Source organism: Olea europaea, chromosome 9 (genome assembly GCF_002742605.1).
Source record: "Olea europaea var. sylvestris chromosome 9, O_europaea_v1, whole genome shotgun sequence".
Classification (NCBI taxonomy): Eukaryota; Viridiplantae; Streptophyta; class Magnoliopsida; order Lamiales; family Oleaceae; genus Olea; species Olea europaea.
In genome coordinates this window covers 8,101,638-8,121,744 of record NC_036245.1, presented here as the reverse complement: position 1 = coordinate 8,121,744, position 20,107 = coordinate 8,101,638, and the positions used below count along the sequence as shown (strand labels likewise).

At 34.1% G+C, this 20,107-nt stretch overlaps 2 protein-coding genes and 1 pseudogene across 2 annotated transcripts in view; all 3 read right to left on the bottom strand.

The window, feature by feature from the left end:
- The window catches only part of LOC111399892 (kinesin-like protein KIN-7O), a 16,992-nt gene extending 9,646 nt beyond the window's left edge, over nucleotides 1-7,346 (bottom strand). Inside the window, exons 1-16 of the mRNA XM_023027376.1 lie at nucleotides 6,566-7,346; nucleotides 6,252-6,341; nucleotides 5,037-5,155; nucleotides 4,462-4,575; nucleotides 4,280-4,361; nucleotides 3,948-4,015; nucleotides 3,806-3,880; nucleotides 2,843-2,988; nucleotides 2,667-2,769; nucleotides 2,424-2,504; nucleotides 2,236-2,304; nucleotides 2,075-2,134; nucleotides 1,840-2,001; nucleotides 736-792; nucleotides 181-420; nucleotides 38-103 (exon numbers count right to left, since the gene is read on the bottom strand). Coding sequence (XP_022883144.1) covers nucleotides 38-103; nucleotides 181-420; nucleotides 736-792; nucleotides 1,840-2,001; nucleotides 2,075-2,134; nucleotides 2,236-2,304; nucleotides 2,424-2,504; nucleotides 2,667-2,769; nucleotides 2,843-2,988; nucleotides 3,806-3,880; nucleotides 3,948-4,015; nucleotides 4,280-4,361; nucleotides 4,462-4,575; nucleotides 5,037-5,155; nucleotides 6,252-6,341; nucleotides 6,566-6,689 — 1,656 coding nt within the window. The 5' untranslated portion in view covers nucleotides 6,690-7,346. The remainder of the gene's footprint in view (nucleotides 1-37; nucleotides 104-180; nucleotides 421-735; nucleotides 793-1,839; nucleotides 2,002-2,074; nucleotides 2,135-2,235; nucleotides 2,305-2,423; nucleotides 2,505-2,666; nucleotides 2,770-2,842; nucleotides 2,989-3,805; nucleotides 3,881-3,947; nucleotides 4,016-4,279; nucleotides 4,362-4,461; nucleotides 4,576-5,036; nucleotides 5,156-6,251; nucleotides 6,342-6,565) is intronic.
- A 1,057-nt stretch (nucleotides 7,347-8,403) lies between these two features.
- On the bottom strand, nucleotides 8,404-8,781 carry LOC111399891 (annotated as a pseudogene).
- A 3,498-nt stretch (nucleotides 8,782-12,279) lies between these two features.
- On the bottom strand, nucleotides 12,280-16,367 carry LOC111399549 (N-acylneuraminate-9-phosphatase-like). Its single transcript, XM_023026933.1, has 6 exons — nucleotides 15,954-16,367; nucleotides 15,269-15,375; nucleotides 13,708-13,816; nucleotides 13,356-13,517; nucleotides 12,983-13,156; nucleotides 12,280-12,660 (listed from the first exon to the last, which is right to left on the bottom strand). The coding sequence occupies exons 1-6, from the start codon at nucleotides 16,299-16,301 to the stop codon at nucleotides 12,631-12,633; spliced, it is 930 nt and encodes a 309-aa protein (XP_022882701.1). The 5' UTR covers nucleotides 16,302-16,367; the 3' UTR covers nucleotides 12,280-12,630.
- Nucleotides 16,368-20,107: the final 3,740 nt, after the last annotated feature.

Here is a 20,107-nt window from a genome sequence, read left to right as displayed (position 1 = left end):
CAACTGTCATTGAAACATAGGAGTAGGAAAAACTAACATGAGTTTCAAACTTTAACAGCAAATTTTCATATTCTGTTTGCAATTCTGCCAATTCATTATTCTCCTGCGAGATAAAAAACTAGTCAGTCTCAAAATACATATAAAATGTAGAGATAAAAGAGGTAGAAATATGATATGAACCATTTGTAAACTTCTCTTTCTGGATGGAGCCTTTCTCCTGCTGGTAACATGCAGCAAAGCCCGTGGATCAGGAAGGGTGCAATCTTCCGACACATTTTTCTCACAATCTGCTTCCTGCTTGCTAGAGTCAACCATGCTTACTTCATTAACTAACTCTTCAAAGGGAAGAAGAGGCCCAGCTCTGCAATTTGCTCTTGTTGACTTCACAACGGAAGGCATCTCTTTGACTGTAGAGTGCAACTAAAGCACCAAGTATGTTACTCAATGGTCATGATCACTAAAGCAGTTATAGGATGTTCAGAAAAATGAATGCAGCAAGTACACTACACGTATTCAAAAATAATCAACTTGTGATTCTCATACAGAAAACATACAACCTGCTGAAAGTTATAAGAACTGCAAGACCCAATCGCTTTAAAAAAAAAAGAGAGAGAGAGAGAGAGATAAGAAGTTTCAAATCCAAAGTGCTCCTTTAGTTTGGTTTCTACGCACCAGCACATAATCAACAATCTTTGAAAAGGCAGCATTTTCTAGCACTGGAAACATGAATTTTACCTCCTTTATATTCTCACTAGCAAGCTTTCCGGGGCACCACGTATCACGCCGTTTTCCCTACAATAGGAAAAGTAAAATGAAAGAACAACAAAGAGGGAGAAAGTAGGTAACCACGTAAAATTATTGTGTGGAATGTCAAATCGCACGAAAAAGAGTATTGGCGGAACAAACTACACATTAACACTGATAGCTTAAGAAAGAAAGTGCAGATGCAATTCTTTTAGCTCTACACTAATTCATTATAAACGTATAATAAATTCTAGACAACAAAAATCAAAACTTGAAAGCCCTGAGGAACATACTAAGGATTGAAAAAGCATAATCAGGAAAGGTACAGCCAATATAATGCTTCAAATATTTACATAGATGTTAGGCTTACATTACTCTATGTTGAAATAATTACTTGCATTATCAAAAATTTATTTAGAATGCAGACACTAATGGGAACGAATCACGAAGAACAAAGATGTTTGAGTGATACACGGCTCTAACTTGTAACCAAAACTGGTACCAACATCTATTCTTAGATTGTAAGCATTTACATTAAAGTGGTAAAGAATGAAGATACATATTAGAGGTCCTGCTTAAAATTATGAAGCAATTGGATCTATGACGACATGGCAGGACAGACTACATAAACATATATAACATCAGGATCGATTCCAGCTAGCTTTTGTGATACAACATCTATTCTTAGATTGTAAGCATGTACATTAAAGTGGTAAAGAATGAAGATACATATTAGAGGTCCTGCTTAAAATTATGAAGGAATTGGATCTATGAGGACATGGTAGGACAGACTACATAAACATATATAACATCAGGATCGATTGCAGCTAGCTTTTGTTATAGAGAATTACAGATTGAAAAAAAATATAAAGTAAAGGAGCACATCATTAAATTCATTTTCTTATTGCTTCCACCTTTTACAGAATGCTGAACTTCTAGTTACATTATTCAGTAGTTGAAGATAGATTAGGTAGATTTAGTGAGTATAAATCATCAGTAAAAACAGGGGTTCTAAAGACACAGAATTACAACTTAACGTACTTCAACTCGTGTTCAGAAATGCACACATCATGAAGAATGCATAAAATATCATACCTTCTTGTTGACTTCACGGATCTCATCCCTATTAGTGCAGAATACCATTGAACTCAAGTTCTCTATTTTCTTGGCCTGTTCTTGCAACCTCTTCTCCCTTTCAGCCTGAGCTTTCTTTTCCTCTTCCAGCTCTAAGGCCATTCTCTCTCTTTCCAACTCACTCTGACAATAATTAAGACTCGTTAACTTTAATACATACCTTAATACAGTAACATAAGAAATCTTCATTGCAAACCTTTAGCAATGTATTCCGCAGATTCAAGATTTCCTCTTCTAGATGTTCAGAGTGTAAACCCTTCAAATACAAACGAGTGCAAACTGTCAAGTTATCTTGGTACTCTAATAGAACTGCTCCTAGTTTCATGGGCATGAGTTCACATGAAAACCTATACCAACCTGTAATTTAGCACGCAGTTCCTCAATCTCCTTTTTCTGACGCTTTAGCAAAGCAGCATCAGTCAATATCTGCCGTTACAATAATGCAAGATAATTAGTCATGTGATAATCAATTTCTGAAAAATTGAAATCATAACCATGAAATTTCAACTGCATGGAGAATATCAGTCAAGGGAAATGGGAATTACCTCATTTACATGAGCACAATTCGTCACTTGCAATGCTCTGCTTGCAAATTGAAGACTGCTTTTAGTCTCATCAGCATGTATCTGCAGAGCAAAAAGCCCTAGTCAGCTGTAGATATTCATCCTTCCACTGCTTCTTCATAAATTGTGGCGGGGAAGAGACAAGACAAAAAATAAATAATTACACGTAAAACAATAAATAAATTCAAGAGGTACAAATTTGCACCCCATGCTCATGAAATTCACCTGTGCTAGTGTAATATTGCATATGATAGCAGTATTTGCATTCCCGCCCAATGCAGGTTGCAAAATACGTGTGAGTTTGCTGTCTCGATACGGGACATGACCCCTGCAGTATTCACATGATGCTTAAGAACATTAATATGTTCAAAAAACTGATTTCAGAAACAATTCAAACCCACCCTTGGCTCTCAGTGCCTTCACTTAGTTTCTTTATAACAGTTCCTAGTGTCATTAGGCTTTTGTTGATATGGGAGCCCTCTTTCAGGCGAACGCCTTCTGCTCCAGTCTTTGCAGCACGCTCTGAACCAGCAAGATCCACCAAGTTCTGTATGGGTTGACGGAACAACAAGGGGACAAAAAGATCAGAAAACTTTTCTTTATTTAAAAGAGGAGAATTTAGATGGAGAGAAAAATTACAAAACTAAAGGACGAGGAGAAAGAAAAAGTAAGAAGAAATAACTACACAAATAAATCGCTCAAAAAGTTGCATGTGCAATAAAGCTAAACCAGCGCATAATCGCAAAACACTTGCACATAAAAATGACATAAACGCCACTGCATCCCAAAGTAAAAAATAAAAAATTCCTTCAAACTACATTGCACATCTTAGAATTGTAAATCAGCAAACAGTCCCACAGCTTTGGCCCTCGAAGATGACAAAACAGAACTCTATCCTATAAGCAATGAGATTATAATTATAATCTAAGAAATCCTAGTATTCCTCCCAAACCATTTAGAAGTTATGGCCATCAGGACAAGACCATAACATTTCAGCCTCTTCAGCATTTTTAAACCCCAACAAAAAGGGTGAGATAAATCCATTAGAAACATAGACAAGCTGGAGAACTCAGGATTTCACAAATGCTATCAGCTATACCCTGGAAGATGGGGAATGAAATAAAAGATGTGGGTGTTTTTTGATAGTCACAACAAAAATCCCCTATGAGAGACGTTCATGTACTAAATCATTATTTTTAATTTTCAATGTCCGTAAATAAGCTTTTACCTTAGAAGAGACTTTAGATTACCAAGTCTAAGATAACAGCAAAGCCAAAAACATGATTATTTATTCCCTTGAAAAAGCGATTAAATATAATAATTTAGGAGATGAAGAAACAAAGAGAGGACTAAGAACTGCATACCAAGACAGAGACACGAACTGCATCACATGACAAGTCTGCTTCTGCATCATCAGTTTTCTCTCTACTCTCAATAATCTATATTTACAAATTTTCATTAGCAAAATTGACAGATTCATGAATTGTATAAGAATTATAAACCTACCATGCGGAATATCGTGTGCGACCTACTGCTGTATACATTCATATTTGTCTCCCCAATATGACGATGAGCTGTAAAATCAATAACAGAAAGCAAAAGAGTTTAATTTGTTATCCACCGCTTGAATAATTGACTACGTAAGACTAAGATGAGGATGAGGGTGGGTTTCATTTAAGTTTCCCCTTTTCAAATTTACAGACGAAAGGGAATCAAAAGGAACTTGATTCATTATGGATAATAGTAGATACAATTAGATTCTGAGCATTCCTTCGAGAATGGGAACTTTAAAAAGTAAGAACTGTCAGTACATTTAGATAAATAAAAGGAGAACTTACATTCCCCAAATTCCATGAGTTCAAGAACTTGATCAGGAGACGCCACAATTTCTTCTCTTAAACCGGCAACAAAAATCCCTCGCTTCATGTTTTAGAAAAACAAAAAGAATGTGAGACGCTGACGATTAGTACTTATCTGCACGATGAAAGTAGTCATATAGGTGGAAAAAGCAAACTAATACATCGATACTTTCATGAATTTGCAATTTCCGATGCTCAGGAGCTAACAAATCATTTATCTCCTCATTGTAGATCTCCATGTAAGACATGCGTAAAAGAAACTCCCGATCCATTTCCTAGAAGTGAGAAATTACAATCAAAGAGTATCAGTTAAATCCAATAACAAGTCTAAATAAAACAACTGGTTCATTTGTTGCAATAAGACCAAAGTTTACTAGTTAACCGATATAACGCGAGACAACCTATGGTTACCAAAAGACTTTCATAAGATTAGAATATATAAGTGCATCCCCATCCTTATGTGTTCAACTTGCCCAGTACTCCACATTGATTGTGATGTTAAGTCTCAAAGCCATGTGGTTTACCACATGAATTAATAAATGAACTCGATTTCCCAACACAATGGCCTTTTATAATCTATATTTCATGTGTGTAACTGTCCCGTTGCTTTAGCAATAATGAAAGCTTTAGGAGATTGGACCTAATGAGCTAGTTTTGTCAAATGAATAGAAAATTTATGCAGTCAATAAGTTATAAAGACAATTGCAAAAGGTAAAGGGGTTAATGAAATAAGTACCTCGTGTATAATGTTAAAGAGATCATACACAGCAAGTGGAATAACTCCAGGCTCTGATGCTGAACCTCGCATTGTGTGCGTTTTGCCACTACTTGTTTGTCCATATGCAAAAACAGTCCCTAAAGAGACCAAGTGGTGAGATAGATGAGTACACAAGATTATGTATGTCTATGGTCATGATATGTAGAGTGAAGGAAAAAGTTCGAGAGAAGGAAAAACATAGCAATAAGCAAGTCATTGGAAATATGAGTAGCAATAAGCAAGTCATTGGAAATATGAGTAGCAATAAGCAAGTCATTGGAAATATGAGCCTTGTTTTGCTTTGATTGTATAGACTAACTACTGTGATCATTTGACTTTAACAAAAGTATAAATGATGTAAAAACAAATAATCTTTATTAAAGCATCTATTGGTGACAATAGTATGATCAAATAATGTTGCTAAATTATGGTTACTCATTATTAGTTAATAAACTATATTATGTTAATCATGCACTTTATCACAAGCTTTTAGATTAAAGTAATTAATTTGATCAGGCCTGGAATCTAATAACTATGAGTTAATATAAGCCAAGATTTTGCTCAGGTCAAGTAACCCGCACAAATAGGTTACATTATATACAAAGGTTCACAAAAGTACTTGACTAATATAGATATTCGTACCCTGTCGAAGTAAGGAACTATGGCATATATGTTTGGAATAGATTCCATTTTGAATCCTATTTTGATGTGATCTATATGAAAAGGCAATGTGGCTAATGTGCAGCAGGCAACAATTTAAAAAGGTAATGCTCAAATTACACAAAAATCATGCTCTTGCTCAAATTTTTATTGAGTTAAGACCTGGGAATAATAGTTCAAAAGTTCATACTCACCTATTTGAGATGGTCTTTGAAACTAGATGTCATTGATGTATTTCTAAAATCTATAATCATTGCCAAATATACATACATGTGTGTGTGTGTGTGTGAAGTTCCTCCTGTAAGGTTTAGATTCAGATTCATACATTTCATTCTTTTGGTCACCCTTTTTGTGTCAGTTAAAAGTATTGGAACTTTATCAGCCATTTATCCTTCTAAAGGCCGAAATCCTATTAATGTTTTTATGTAATTATCCAAATAAAAATAACTCAAAAAGGATTTTAAAAAAATCAAAATGCCCAGATTATAATTACCGTGCAGCACATAAGTCAACTTAACAAAACTTATCTCATACCATTAAAGCCACGAACTGCCGCAGCAACTATATCTCTGGTTCGAGATTTGTATACATCAGCTGTTCTACATTCCTCCTCAAAAATCCGATCTAATTAACAAGCAAAAGACTTAAAAACAGCGAATCTAAATCTTCAATTTTTATCAAAAGTTGCGCCGCCTAAGCTAAAAGCGAATTGAAACTAAAAAAGCTTGTACGCACTGAGTCCCATGAAAACATAGGTATCAGTACGACCACTGAAGCAGGAGCTATAGTGGTGTCAAGTACGCAATATTATAATATCGGTGTAAAGGAAGAAAGAAAGAAAATAATACCAAAATCGAATTTGGAAGGCTGATTAGGGATGAAAATGGAATTTCCAGAAATGCACCATGGACTTGCCTTTGCGTCCTCCGAAGAGAGTGGCCTCGCTCTGACAGAAACGTGTATTCTCTCCATTTTCTCAGTATCTCTGCGTGCTCAAGCCTTCTGGGGAGAGAGAGAGAAAATGAAGGAGAAGAAGGGTATTTTATTTTCCCGCCTTTATAAAGCCCACACCACCCCTGCCATCCAACGTTTGTTTTTTGAACTATAGTCGCGTTTAATATACACACGCGACTTTCACCGAGTTTAGGCGCATCAATATAGAGTGCTTGTGCCATTTTTCTCTACAAAGTCTATCTTTCAATCAATGGGGCTACACGGACAGGCTGAAATACAGGGTAGAAAACAGGCATTTGAAAAATCTGACATGGCATAAGAAATATAAAAAAGGAAAAAAAAAATGAAAAAAGAAGGTTGATAAATGAAAACCCTGTATTTCAGCTTCTCTCTCCCAAAGTCGAACCGGAAGGAGACCCAAAATCTAAATCCAAGCCCTTCATCTCTGTCATCATGCTGCACGTTCACCGAATGTGGCGCCATAGCAGACCAACCAAATAGGTCGCCATCTGAGTAGAAGTGGGAGAAATTGGTAAAGAAAAAAATTGTGTCTCCCACCTTTAAAACCTCAGAAATCAAAAGGTCAAAATCCCTGTTTCCTTCCATCTCCGGTTCATCGAACGTGAAGCCATAGCAGACCGCAGTGGCGAGAAATTTCTGTCTAAAGCCATACAGGTATTTAGCTCTACATTTTTGTCATAGATAATCTCTCCAACTTGATCTTTCCTAAATAATTTCCTCAATTTTCAAACTTTCGATCTCAATTTTAGACTAATTGCCAACATTTATATTAACTTTCTTGATGTAACGACTATAATGTTTCTAGGAGCACGGCAAGGGAAGGTGCTAGAAAGTAGAAATGGGGGTGGAGATCCAAGAACATCATGACGCGGCCAAGGAAATAGAGAAGAGTCTACTGGAGCTTCACTAGATGTTTCTTGACATGGCAGTAATGGTTGAGGCACAAGGTGAGCAAATGGATGATATCAAACACTATGTTACAAATGTGTTCGAGTATGTGAGTGATGGGACTAAAAGCCTTAAGATTGCAAAAGAGCACAAGAGGAGCAGCACAAGATGGTTTTGTATTGGAATTCTCTCTTGCATTTAGTTGCCCCATATATGACTTATATAGGGCAAAAACTCAATGTAATGTAATAATATGTGTCAAAGCCTGTGTCATCTTCAAACATAAAAAACATGCTACTCGATGTTATCAATGTCAATTGCTTATTGTAATTTAATTATTGGGAAAATTGTAGCAGCGGTACCAAATCTTTCATTTATTAGCAGACTTTGCCCAAACCTTCATTTTGTGCCAACGAAGATCCCAAAACTTTCATAAATATGCAGCCGAAGTCCAGATGGATGGAATCCATCCATTTCACCGTTAGTTGATCAAAGAACTGACTTTGATTCCAATTTTGACCATATTAGTAAGGGCAAAATAGTAACTTGAATATTATCCCATTAATTAAATAAGTTAAATAGATAAACCATAAATAAAAGAAAATGAAAGAAAGAAAATGTGGGCATCATCTTCTCCCCCCCCCCCCCCAACAATCCAAATTGCAACAGGCCATCGTCAGTGGTGCCGTCCGCCATCTACGGGCCACCACCATCTCCCACTCCAACCTTCTTTCTCCAACTAAACACCACACCCCTGCTCTCGCTTCCACCTCCACCTCCATCCCACCCAAAAGCCCGATTCTTGTCCAATTTTCCCTTTTATTTATTCTGATTCGATAGTGCTGCTCTGGCTGGGACTCCGGCTTTGGATATTCCCCTTGCTCCCATAAAGATCCTTGCTTTTCTTGAGATTCTCAGCATTCATGTTCAGATCCGGAGATGAGAAATTTGTCTTTGCCTTGGCATCGCGGAATTGCCTAGCGGCGTTGTCGTAGGCTCTGGCGGCCTCCTCCGCTGTGTCAAAGGTTCCCAGCCAGACACGGCTCTTTTTCCCAGGATCCCTTATTTCCGTCGCATTTTCCCCAAGGTCTTTTCCTCACCCCACGAAAATGCACCTCTTTTATCCCACCACCCACTTTCTCCGCCGCCACTGCTTTCTCCTTTGGCGCCATCGTGTATTATTCTATATACGCTCAGCTATATATATGCAAAGATTATTTCTTTTTTGATTTTTTCTTTATTTTTTGATTTTTTTTTCAATTTATTTAATATGGTAATTATCAAGTTACCATTTTATCCTTTCCAATTTAGTCAAAATAGGTCAACATTTACTTTTCTTAGTCAATTAACGGTCAAATGGACGGTTTCCATCCATCTGGACTTCGGCTGCATATTTATGAAAGGTTTGGGACCTTCACTGGCACAAAATGAAGGTTTAGACAAAGTCTGCTAATAAACGAAAGGTTTGGTACCTCGGCTGCAATTTTCCCTTAATTATTTGCATTTCTCACTGAAGTTCCATTTCCCGAAGGCATAAAATGCATTTAGTAGCAGCCTGAAGTGATCTTAATAAAACTGAAGAAGTGAATGAAACAAATAAAATACATCTACTATCACAAAATAAACCAAAATGTTGTCGTCGGGTTGCTGTTCGGTCTCAGCCAAAGTGTGATTTTCTTAGGTTCCTCAAAGCCCCTAAAAAATTGATCTTCACTCTTCTTCACACTTATTCGAACCGTATAATTGAGCCGCAAAAACCCGCCACTGAAGTGCAGCTCACGTACGTTTGTCTAGGGCTGGGCAAATCTCCCGAACCGAACCGACCGAACCGAACTCGAACCGAACCGATCCGAACCCAACGGTTCTTGTCAAATTAAATACCCGAACGGGTATCTAAATTGAGAACCGACGGGTACGGTTCGGTTCTCGGTTCTAGACCTAGAACCGAAGAACCGAATAAGAACCGAATCTTTCTATTTTTTTTATATTGAGTAAATCAAATTATTTTAATTTTAATTTTTTCTAAACAAATTAACAAATTAATGATTTCTAAATCCAAATTTTTGGCCCAATAATTTGTTTCATTTCTAATTTTTTAATTTTTGGCCCAATTACTCATTTTATTATTTCATTTCTTAGCCAAACAAGATAAAATATACTAAATAACCCTAAACACCTACAATAAAGTGCATAACGTTGTCTCGACTCTCGCAGCCTATCTAATATTCCAAAACCTATACAATCGTCGGCCGACACTCTGACCTCCGATCGAAGCCGTGAGTTTCCCCGACTGAAACTTTGATCGTAGCGATCATTTGAACAAAATAGTTTACTAATCTCTGACATTCCAAAACTATTGAATGTATCATTAGTCGTATTTATATAACGTTGTTATAAATGTTAAAAAATTTAATTATAATACAGAACCGAACCGATCCGAACCGAACCGAATAGAACCGAACCCGAACGGTTCCATAATTATATTTGGACCCGACGGTTCCATTTACTAGAGACCCGAAAAGTTTGGTTCGGTTCGGTTCTAAAGAGAACCGAATCGAACCGACCCGCGCCCACCCCTACGTTTGTCGGAAGTACTGATACCTTTGACCTCAGCTATTAGTATGTCTGCATTGCTGCTTGGTTTCTTACTGGAAAAAAACATGATATTAAACAAAATTGAAGAAGGAAGAAGAACTCAATTGTATTCCAAAAAGTTGAATGTACATTACATTGTGCTGTATATAAATAGACAAATGACTTGAATTATTCAGCAGCTTCTCAACAAATTCTAACTAACTCCAGTTGTATTAACTATACACAATTGGCCCGTGGACTAGATCATACTAACTCCAACTATTCTAACTGTCTAACTGAAGTTCCAGCTGCATCTCTTGCACATGTATTCGATGGTGAGTTATCCATAGTTGCTAAATCTGTTACATGAGAAGTAACTCATTTTCCAGGCTCCCAAAATCAATTCTCAAAATAGACGCAAAAATTATTCCTCTAAACGATGGAGAGTGAAAAGAAATAAAACTGCAGAATTTCTCTTTATTATATTTGTCTGCGAACTTCTGAAATCATTAAAGCACTGAACATTGATCCTTCAAAATAACAAAGCATAACGAATAATCTTGTAAAGATCCAAACGTCAAAATGCAGAAGATAAAAGGAAAAACCCAAGATGGTTTTCCAATGGACTCCTTCATTTCAATTTGGAGCAAAACGATTTCTTCACCAACGAAAGCAGAATTATTTGAGGCTTTTTCTATGGATTTTGAACAAGGAGATTTTTTCTACTGTGCAAATGAGTTGGATTAACTGGGATCAAATGAGATTTTTTCCTTATAAAAAAAATGAGGGTTAATCCAAACCGGTCTGGTCCACTATGCAAAGCTTCCCTCCAAAAAAATTTATGCCACGTCAGATTTTTCAAATCCCTGTCTTCCACCCTGTGTTTTAGCCCGTCCAAGTAGCATTTTTCATCTTTCGATAGCGACTTTGAAATATCCAGAAGTATTTGAAGCCTCTTCCATGGTCATTATTTGGAAAAAATAATAATAATAATAATAATATTTTAAATAGTAATTTTTTGGAGAATATATGATTAAAAAGTAAAGAATAATTTTGAATTTAAAGTACAGAATATTTTATTATGTAATTAAACACGAGTATGTAAAAAAAAAATTTAATTAATTAAAAGCTATCAAGCGCAGGGGCTAAATACTAATTGTCCATGTCTTTAAAAATAAGAGTCTGTTTGATTACAAAAATAGAATTGAATGGAAATAAAATAAATTTTGGGAAATTGAATTGTCCAGAACTTGTTTTACTAAGAACTGTCAATTAAAGTGATAGAATTTACTGATATTGGGGATAAAATTTATTTTCGCTTCTCAAAAAAATAGCCAAAAAAATCTATCTTTTGGTATTCATTTGGCTTTATTTTCCAAGAAAATTGTTAATTAAAAAAATATTTTTTTACAATTAGAGATAGAATTTGTTTTCATTGCGCGCGCGCACACATATATATAAGTTGATTAAAAGTAAATTTAAAGTTGGTATGCATTAGTAAGCCCTTGCTTGATTTTAAATAAAAATCAAACTCTTGGTAAATTTTGATAAACATTGATGGAGTATATCGTCGAAAATTTATCAGTCTCTTTAAACGTACAGTTAAATTTAATTATTGATTTTGACTTAAAACTCTATTCAACTTTTTCAGTCAAAGTAAACATTGCTAAATATTGATACATCTACCCATTGCTTGAACTTATTACTATGAAAGTCAAAGGAAAGAGATAGGATCTCAAGCCATTGTCTTTGGCTCAAATCGAGCAGCCTTCCGATGCTAAGAACTTACATTACCTACATTAAGGAGCATGTTTGGTTAAACTTTGAAAAATATAGATTTTAGTAACTTTTCAAGTCCAAACATGTATAGCTCCCATTTGGTAGCAATTTTTCAAATCAAAAAATCAATTTTTTAACCATTATTTCATTATTCCAGCTATCATTTTTAACTTATTCACTCACATGCTGAATCCACTTTTCTCTCTAACGGTTAAAAAGTCAATTCTCATAATCACTACCAAACAATCCCATATTAATTCTGACTCCCAAGTGAGAAACTACGTCACAAAACAATACCTTGACGACAATACTCTTAAAATCATGTAAATGAAATTTATGACTGAAATTTCAATCTCATAATCTCCCAAATTGCATGATATTATCACAAACCACACTAAACTATATGTCCAGACGACTAAATAGCAGTAGATGAAATCTTACATACTAAGGAGACAGCTACAAAACATAAAAAAGAAGAAAACATGAGCCAAGGCCGAATTTCATCAAGAGAAATAGAAAAGACTAAGCTACTCGGGGTTTTATCCAGTGTTCCTTATTCTAATCTAACACCATGGATATGTTTCTCTCGTACAGATTACATAGAAACATAATATTTACAGGTTAATATTCGGAGATACATATCAAGAAAACTTTTAAATGGAAAAGCATTGCTGTAAATTGTGTAACGAATCCACATTCAGACCTGAACTCCGATTCTTTGAGCAACCTGCGTAAGTAATGGAAGCATTATAGACAATGAAACGTTCCATTAATAATTTCAACCACACAAGTGTAAGTTTAGTACGCCATATTAGACAAATTTTTTGCTTTTTTTCCTTTCTTAATACTGTCTAGTCATATCTAATCCACATGATTACTACAAACCTGAAATATGTTGTTCTAAAACTAAGTATAACACAACATCTTTTGTTAAAGAACATGGTCTAGAATGCAACATCGACCTCTTTGAGGATCATAAAGATTTATGTTCTCTCTTTTGAACATATCACCAAGATTTGAAAAATACTTGACATAAATTCTTCAAATACCTCTCTAAAGGAGGTAACATCGGCTCCCCAAAGCCAGGCATCACAACCTGCATCTCTGGCACCCCATATGTCATTTCTACGATCATCCCCGACATGTACAGCATCCTCAGGTTGTATTCCCAATAACTCGCAAGCTTTCAAAAATATAGTAGGATTTGGCTTCTCCGCCTCAACCTGTTTTTAGAGTAGATAGTTGCGCCAAACGAGCATATCAAGAATGAGCGAGTGAATAAAGTTACAACAACAACAGCAATAAATTAAGCCTCATCCAGCTAAATTTGGGTTTGGCTACATGAAACCTTTTGCCTCATTACGCTAGATATACTGCAAGATTGAAAAAATAAATCAAAGAAAATGAAACATTGCCACTTACTTCAGCTGACACAGCCACAGCATCAAACCAATGATCGCACTTCAAAGCCCTCAACAGTGGTCTTAAGCGCGTATCAAAATTCGACACAACCGCAACTTTCACCCCGGCTGTTCTAAGAGCCTGGAAAGCTTTCTCAGCGTCCGGATCACAAAGGTGCCAAGCCTATTGGAGAATTAAGTGATACAGATGTGTGAGATTATATGTGCCTATGTGAATCAAAATGGTGATGATGTAAACTCGGGCAAAAGAAGGTCCAGCTAGCATTTCCACATAATTTATTTCGCTTTGAACAAAATTCCAATCAGATTGAAAGATCAAAGTGGCTATTAACAAATGTCTCAAGTAAGCCAACCTTTTCAGTTGTATAGTAGTTATACAGCTCCTCAAAGTACTGAGAATCTGAACAGCCAGTTGAGGAACTAACTATGTATTGCCAGAATGGTCTACCGTCATTCACGTATCTGCAATATAATAAGTTGTATCTTCAGAATTTTCCTACTTCACAATACTAAGCCCCTTTTTGGTTTTGTAAAAACCAGATTTTTAATAGGTTTTGATAAATGTTGATGAAATGTGTGGTTTAAAAATGAATAAAAATTATGGATCCATGAAATATGTGATTAAAATTATGTGTTGACTTTGACTAAAATTTTTATCAAGTTTTCTAGCTAAACCAAATAGAGCCTAAATACTTATCACTAGAAATCCAAAAAATTGTAATTTTGCCATTGAAGCAACATCAGTTATACGGACCAATGTTGTTAAGGAAAAGCATGAGATATGACTGGCCAAAGCATAATGTCAACGGATACCCAAAATCTAAATAAGGTTGAGTAATAAATTAAAAAGAAATAAAGAAAACAAAAGATATGAGAATGTCTGATTTGCGTCTCTTGTACTACTTTAAGAGCAACAAATACACATTTTTTTTTAGAGAGAGCTATTGTGATTAATGCAGTTTGAAGTTAAAAACTCAGCAATGGGGTGACAAAAACTTTAAGGCAATGAAATACTTTATAGACTCGATAAGAAGAGGAAAGTTAAAATATATAAATGCTCTAAAAGATCTTTGAAATTTTCATCAAAAATGTGATTTGATCTCCTCAATCAGTTCATAAGCACTATGCGATATGGGACTCTATTATTGATCTTGATCCCATTCTCCATTAAGCCCTCTTATCTCTTCCTTCTTCAAACTCGTCTAATGGAAGAAGGAACTGGGAAGATAAATTATTTTCAAAGTTGAACTGTACTAATACATGAAAAAAGATAGATGGAGTGTAACTTTTTCCTTTCCTCCCACTTCCACTGTTGAAAAGTGATAATAATGTCATCATTTTTTGTTACATGAGAAACTACTTGAAATCACGAATAAATGAAATGCCTGAATGAGAGAGACGTCAAAAGGGCAAGAGGTTGGCATTAAAATATATCAAAAAAGAAAAATATGAAATGGACTAAATTGCTGGGGCAAGCCTCTGGTGAACCCCAAGAAGGGCAACCGGAAAACAGAGAGAAAAAAATATTCCTTGAAGTGTTTTCACAATATATACACGACAACTTATTCAACAACAAAAGTACAAGGAAAAATTCAATGACTTTGCATTGAATATTAAATGATTGACAAAGCACATTGAAGGTAGAGTTAGTAAATCTGTTTGATGGTATTTTTTAGACATAAATGCCACAAGCAAAAAAGCTTTTACGCAAGACGCTAATGCCCCTCAAACAATAAGTGGAACATCTTTACATTGTCCAAGAAAAGCAATAATCTGCACGTTGCAATTTGCCACAGTTCCATCAATGGGAGCAAGTCAAAGTTTCATAGTAACACAATCATGTGCAGCCTCAAAAGGGAGAAAGCTAGCATCAGATGAAAATCAAATTCGAAATCATTAAAAACAAAATATCACCTGAGGCGCGATTTACCCCAAGGCTGCTCATAAGCCCATCTGTATCTGCTCAATATCTCACTTTCAGAATACTCCACTCCATACTTTTCCCCAATTTGCCTATAAATCTACATCACAAGAAGAAATAAAACAAAGAAACAATTGATTGTTTTCAAATTCGAAGTTACAAGAAGAAAGTTGAATGTGTAAGTATCTCTAGTAGTAAATTAGTAATTCAATGCAACAAAGAAAAATGTGCAGAGAAAATAGAATGCCAAAATAATAAACATGGATAAAACAGGGGTGTATAAATGCCAATTCTGGTATTAAAGTAAATGTAAATAATCAAGAAAGATAAGAAGAAAAAATGGATAATTTTGTTCCAAAACAAGAAACTTGATCTTGAATCTTTCCCCCCATAAAATATACAAGAAATTGGGAACAAAAAAGTCTGAAAAGCCCACTCTGGTAGAATAGAAAATGTAACTTTATAAATTATCAAAAAGTATTAAAGAATTAAACTCTAAAACAAGGAATTCGATCTTGAATCTTGCCTAGAAAACAACATGCATGCCAATTGCCTCAATCACAAAAGAAAATCTGAAAATGCCCTTTCATCAGATATGAAAAGAAATCGTATGACGCAAATTTACAATTTACATATACATGTCTGTGTGTCTGAGTGTGTGAGAGGGAAAACACGAACCTGGGCCATGGGCTGGGAAGGAACAAGTAGAGTGCCCACTGCGTCGACAAAGAGGGCTTTATGGGTCAACCCGCCATACAGATTCCTCCGGTAATCCTCGTACTCCTTCAACAATCCGAATAATCTCGACCCATTCAACACCTCAGCAGATGGTGAAGCCGTTTCGGCCTCAACCGCAGCACTTGCAGCTGAGCTCGAGAATGAACAACACGATAAAGATTCGGATTCTCTAAACGGGTCCAGCCGGAAACCATTTCTGGATCCACGAGCAAGAGCGGAACGCTGCGTTTTTGTGGTGAAGAGTTGAAGGATCTTGGTTCTAGTTGTTAGAGACATTCTTGCAAACATTTCTACATTTTCATGTTCATGCTTCTTATATAAATAAAAAAATATCCAGTGAAATAAACTTTACTGATGCCATATTTGAGAGAATTTAGGGGAAACTTTTTGTTAACACGACCCTTTTTAATAAAATGACATTCTTTTCAAAATATTCATTTTTGAGTGGTTATATTATCATAATAATTTTTATTTGATATACCCCATTTGATCTCCATTAAATTACATTACATTTTTTTCTCTCCTATTTTCAACCACACAATCTTTTATAAAATAATATTACACGTAAATCGAAAACTTTTACTTCTTTTTCAACCACTCATTTTTCTAAAAAATATTATTCCCCTCCCCCATTTTCATTTTTAGGTAATGGGCATCAAACAGGGGCTATATATTAATACAATTAAGTTCTTTAATATTTGCTTATTTTAGCAATTATTTTCTTAACTTTTCATCAACAAATTCTTATATTCAACATTCAATTAACTAATACATCTCTTTTTTATGATGATTTATATAAAAATATTTCATTTTCATGTTCTGAAATGAGGTAAAAATATTTTTCACACTTTTATTATTTTTTAAATATGATGGAAAAACAAGTTTTTTACCCCATTTTAATGGATTTTTGGACATAAAATTTGTTATCAAATACAAAAATATATTACATAATAAAAAGTCTGATAATAAGAATGACGTGAAAACTATTAGGGGCATAAATGTTATAATGTGTAAAGATTAAGAACCTTAAATGCAATTAAAATATAGTGCAAGAAATAAAAAATGTGTTGCGAATATAATTACCCTACGTTTTATTAGTTAAAAAAAAAATCCTTCGATTAAAACAACCTCTACTTAAATTTTAACTTTGATCCAAATGAGTCAAAAGATACTCTATACACGAAGAAAATGATAACTAGTGCAAATAAATTACGTCGATATATTTTTACGATTGTACTATATATACATCATCACTTACTAATTTATTTATCGACAGATAATGTAACAAAATTTGATTGAGTTAAAATCTCATTAACCAAGCTCTTGTTTGAGCCCCCATTTTAAGTTAAAGAATGTATTTTTAAATACTGATTAATTGAGAATGTGTGGCTAAAAATTAAGAAAAAGTTTTCAATCTGCGTGTAATATTATTTTATTGAAAAACATATGGTTGAAAATAAATTTTGAAAAAATGAATTTTTGGAAGTTCTCAAACAGTGAATGAAAAATTTATTATTTCAAAATGAATTTTTGGAAGTTCTCAAACAGTGAATGAAAAATTTATTAAATGGTAATGTACAAAAAGCATTTTTTTTAATTGGTCGACTATATACGTTATGAAATATTTATTGTGCATCATCACATATTCTTTTCTAAATTGATGAGGTGGTTAAGAGAGAGAGATTTTGAATCAATTAAATCTTGTTACATTTTCCGTTGATAAATAAATTTATAAATTGTGACGTAAATATAACAAAATCGATATAAGTTAATATTAAAAGTTCATGGATCACAAAAGTTAATTAGAAACCAAAAGACAATTGTCAAAGATTTCGCATTTTTAATTATAGGCTTCGTTTGGTACACATTAATGTAAAAATGAGAATAAAAAATATAGTCGTTATGGACCCCACACAAGAGATAAAAATAATTGGGAATAACGATCATCTTTTTCATTTTAATGGACAAATAATGAAAAATAAAGGGGTGAATAATTTTATTCACATTACAAAATTATGTCAACGTCAATCGGAACGTGTAAATAATAAAATCCAAAGTTTTTAGTTGAATTTAAATTATTTCCACGAATTACGAACTTCAAAAGATAATTTGTTAGGTAATTAAACAAAAGTTATCCTAATGGAAACTTCGTTGAATCCGTGTCAGCAAATTCCCATCCCAGCATGGGATCCATATCACAAAGATGGATAAGGCCCACCTTTCAATGTCAAACACGTGGGACCCATTCCTCTAATCTAATTAGTACAAGTCTATGTCTATCTGACACCTGGTTTCTTCTGACTGGCTCGTTGCACGAAAGGAATAGCATTGTGTATTTTTTAGGAAAATTGTGTGTAACGAATTTCCTCCTACAAAAGTTTTCCAGATACTTACATGGGCATGTAAATAAAGAGAAGTGATATATGTACATAATTATCTATATAATGGTATTTATAATTACACGTGGTACTGAATCCAATTTTTAATTCAAATCTTACACTTGCCCATCAACAACCAGATGATTGTCACATCACATTATGGACACCATTATGTGTAATAATGATATATAAGTAGAATTTTTCGTAAATAAAATAATTCAAAAAATAACCTACTCATTTTATGCTGTGTGTATTTTGAAAAGAATCTGCAAAAAATTGTTCTGTACGTGCAGCAAAACTCTATTTTTTAGGTTACTCGTTCATATATATTATGTTCAAATATTATTACGGGAATCCTCGTATTAATGAAATATATTTGATGAAATAGAAATATAATAGTATTATTTGATGTATATATTTTATAAATGCATTTTTTTTTTTATTTGAAATGATTTTGAAAAATAAGTAAACATATGACTTCGTGTGGAGTCTATCATTCTTACCATGATATCCCTAGAAGTAAAAAGAATTCCAATTCTCATTTCATCTAAAACTTATCAAGAGCTAGAATAGGTTTATAAGCCCCTGTTTGGCTTCCCATTATTTCAAATTATAATTTTCTCTCTCATTTTCAATCACAAAATCTTCTATAAAATAATATTACACGTAATCGAGAAATTTTTCCTTCTTTTTCAACCGAACATTCTCTAAAAAATACCATTCCTAAAATTATAAATTGAAATAACGAGGGTCAAATAAGAGCTAAACTGAATCATTAAACTCCCAACAAGGGCTAAACTGAATCATTAAACCCCCCTATAACTAAAAAATTATGTAGGGCATTTTCCTATTCCTTCTACGGGGCAATCTCTTAAACCAAAACACGTTTATTTTTTCTTGATATTTTCTAGTGTTTACAATAAATACTTCTCGAAAACATATTTTAACAATAATTTTGGTGTTCAATTAAGAATTTCCTAATTCTTAATTGATATTTTATGTTGTTCACGAAATACTCAAAATCAATTTATCTTTTGAATTTTCGAACTTAATTTTAATTATTTTTATATCATTTCGATCTCGTATCCATAAATAAGTTTCATACATTATCAAGTATCAATATTTTGAAATTTCAAAAGTCTTGACAAAAAGTTAGTGAGAATATTTGTCTACATGTTATATGTGGCCCTCATGCGATTCCAATAAGAGCCACGAAAGTATTTGAGGCAGAAAACGATTGGAGTTGAGGGTGAAGAAATTATTAGTCAAAGACTTGTGGTAGAAGTGGTTAGGGACCCAACCGGAGGCAAAGTAGAGGCTTGAATTGAACATGGCCCTTGTCAAAAACCAAGCCAAATGTAGCCACAAGTTACATGATTGACATTGATACTTCAATCATAACACCTCATTTTTCTTTGGAAAGCGATATTGGAGTGAATCGATGGTACTAAGTTTTGAAGTTCAATTATAAAATATTAACTTTTTTTAAAAAAAATATTAATTTTATTAAGAGGATAAGAGGACTAATGTCTACTACAATATGATGTCTCATTTTACTAAACGTTACAATTGAAATTAGACTGTTCGCTTGACTTTAGATGAAACAAATTGTTATTCTTTGAGCTACTTTGTCAAGTTGTGTAATTGAGTTACGTCATTGTTTGAAACCCATTTCAAAGTTAACTTATTCTTTTTCAAAACTCATTTTTATTCACA

Bases quoted from the DNA above. Each gene is read 5' to 3' on its own strand.
- LOC111399549 (XM_023026933.1), bottom strand. From the start codon at position 16,301: ATGTTTGCAAGAATGTCTCTAACAACTAGAACCAAGATCCTTCAACTC. The intron at 15,376-15,953 runs GTTCGTGTTTTC...CTTGTGATGTAG, and splicing joins CTTCCCAGCCCATGGCCCAG to ATTTATAGGCAAATTGGGGA. The intron at 13,518-13,707 runs GTTGGCTTACTT...ATTCTCCAATAG, and splicing joins ACTACTATACAACTGAAAAG to GCTTGGCACCTTTGTGATCC.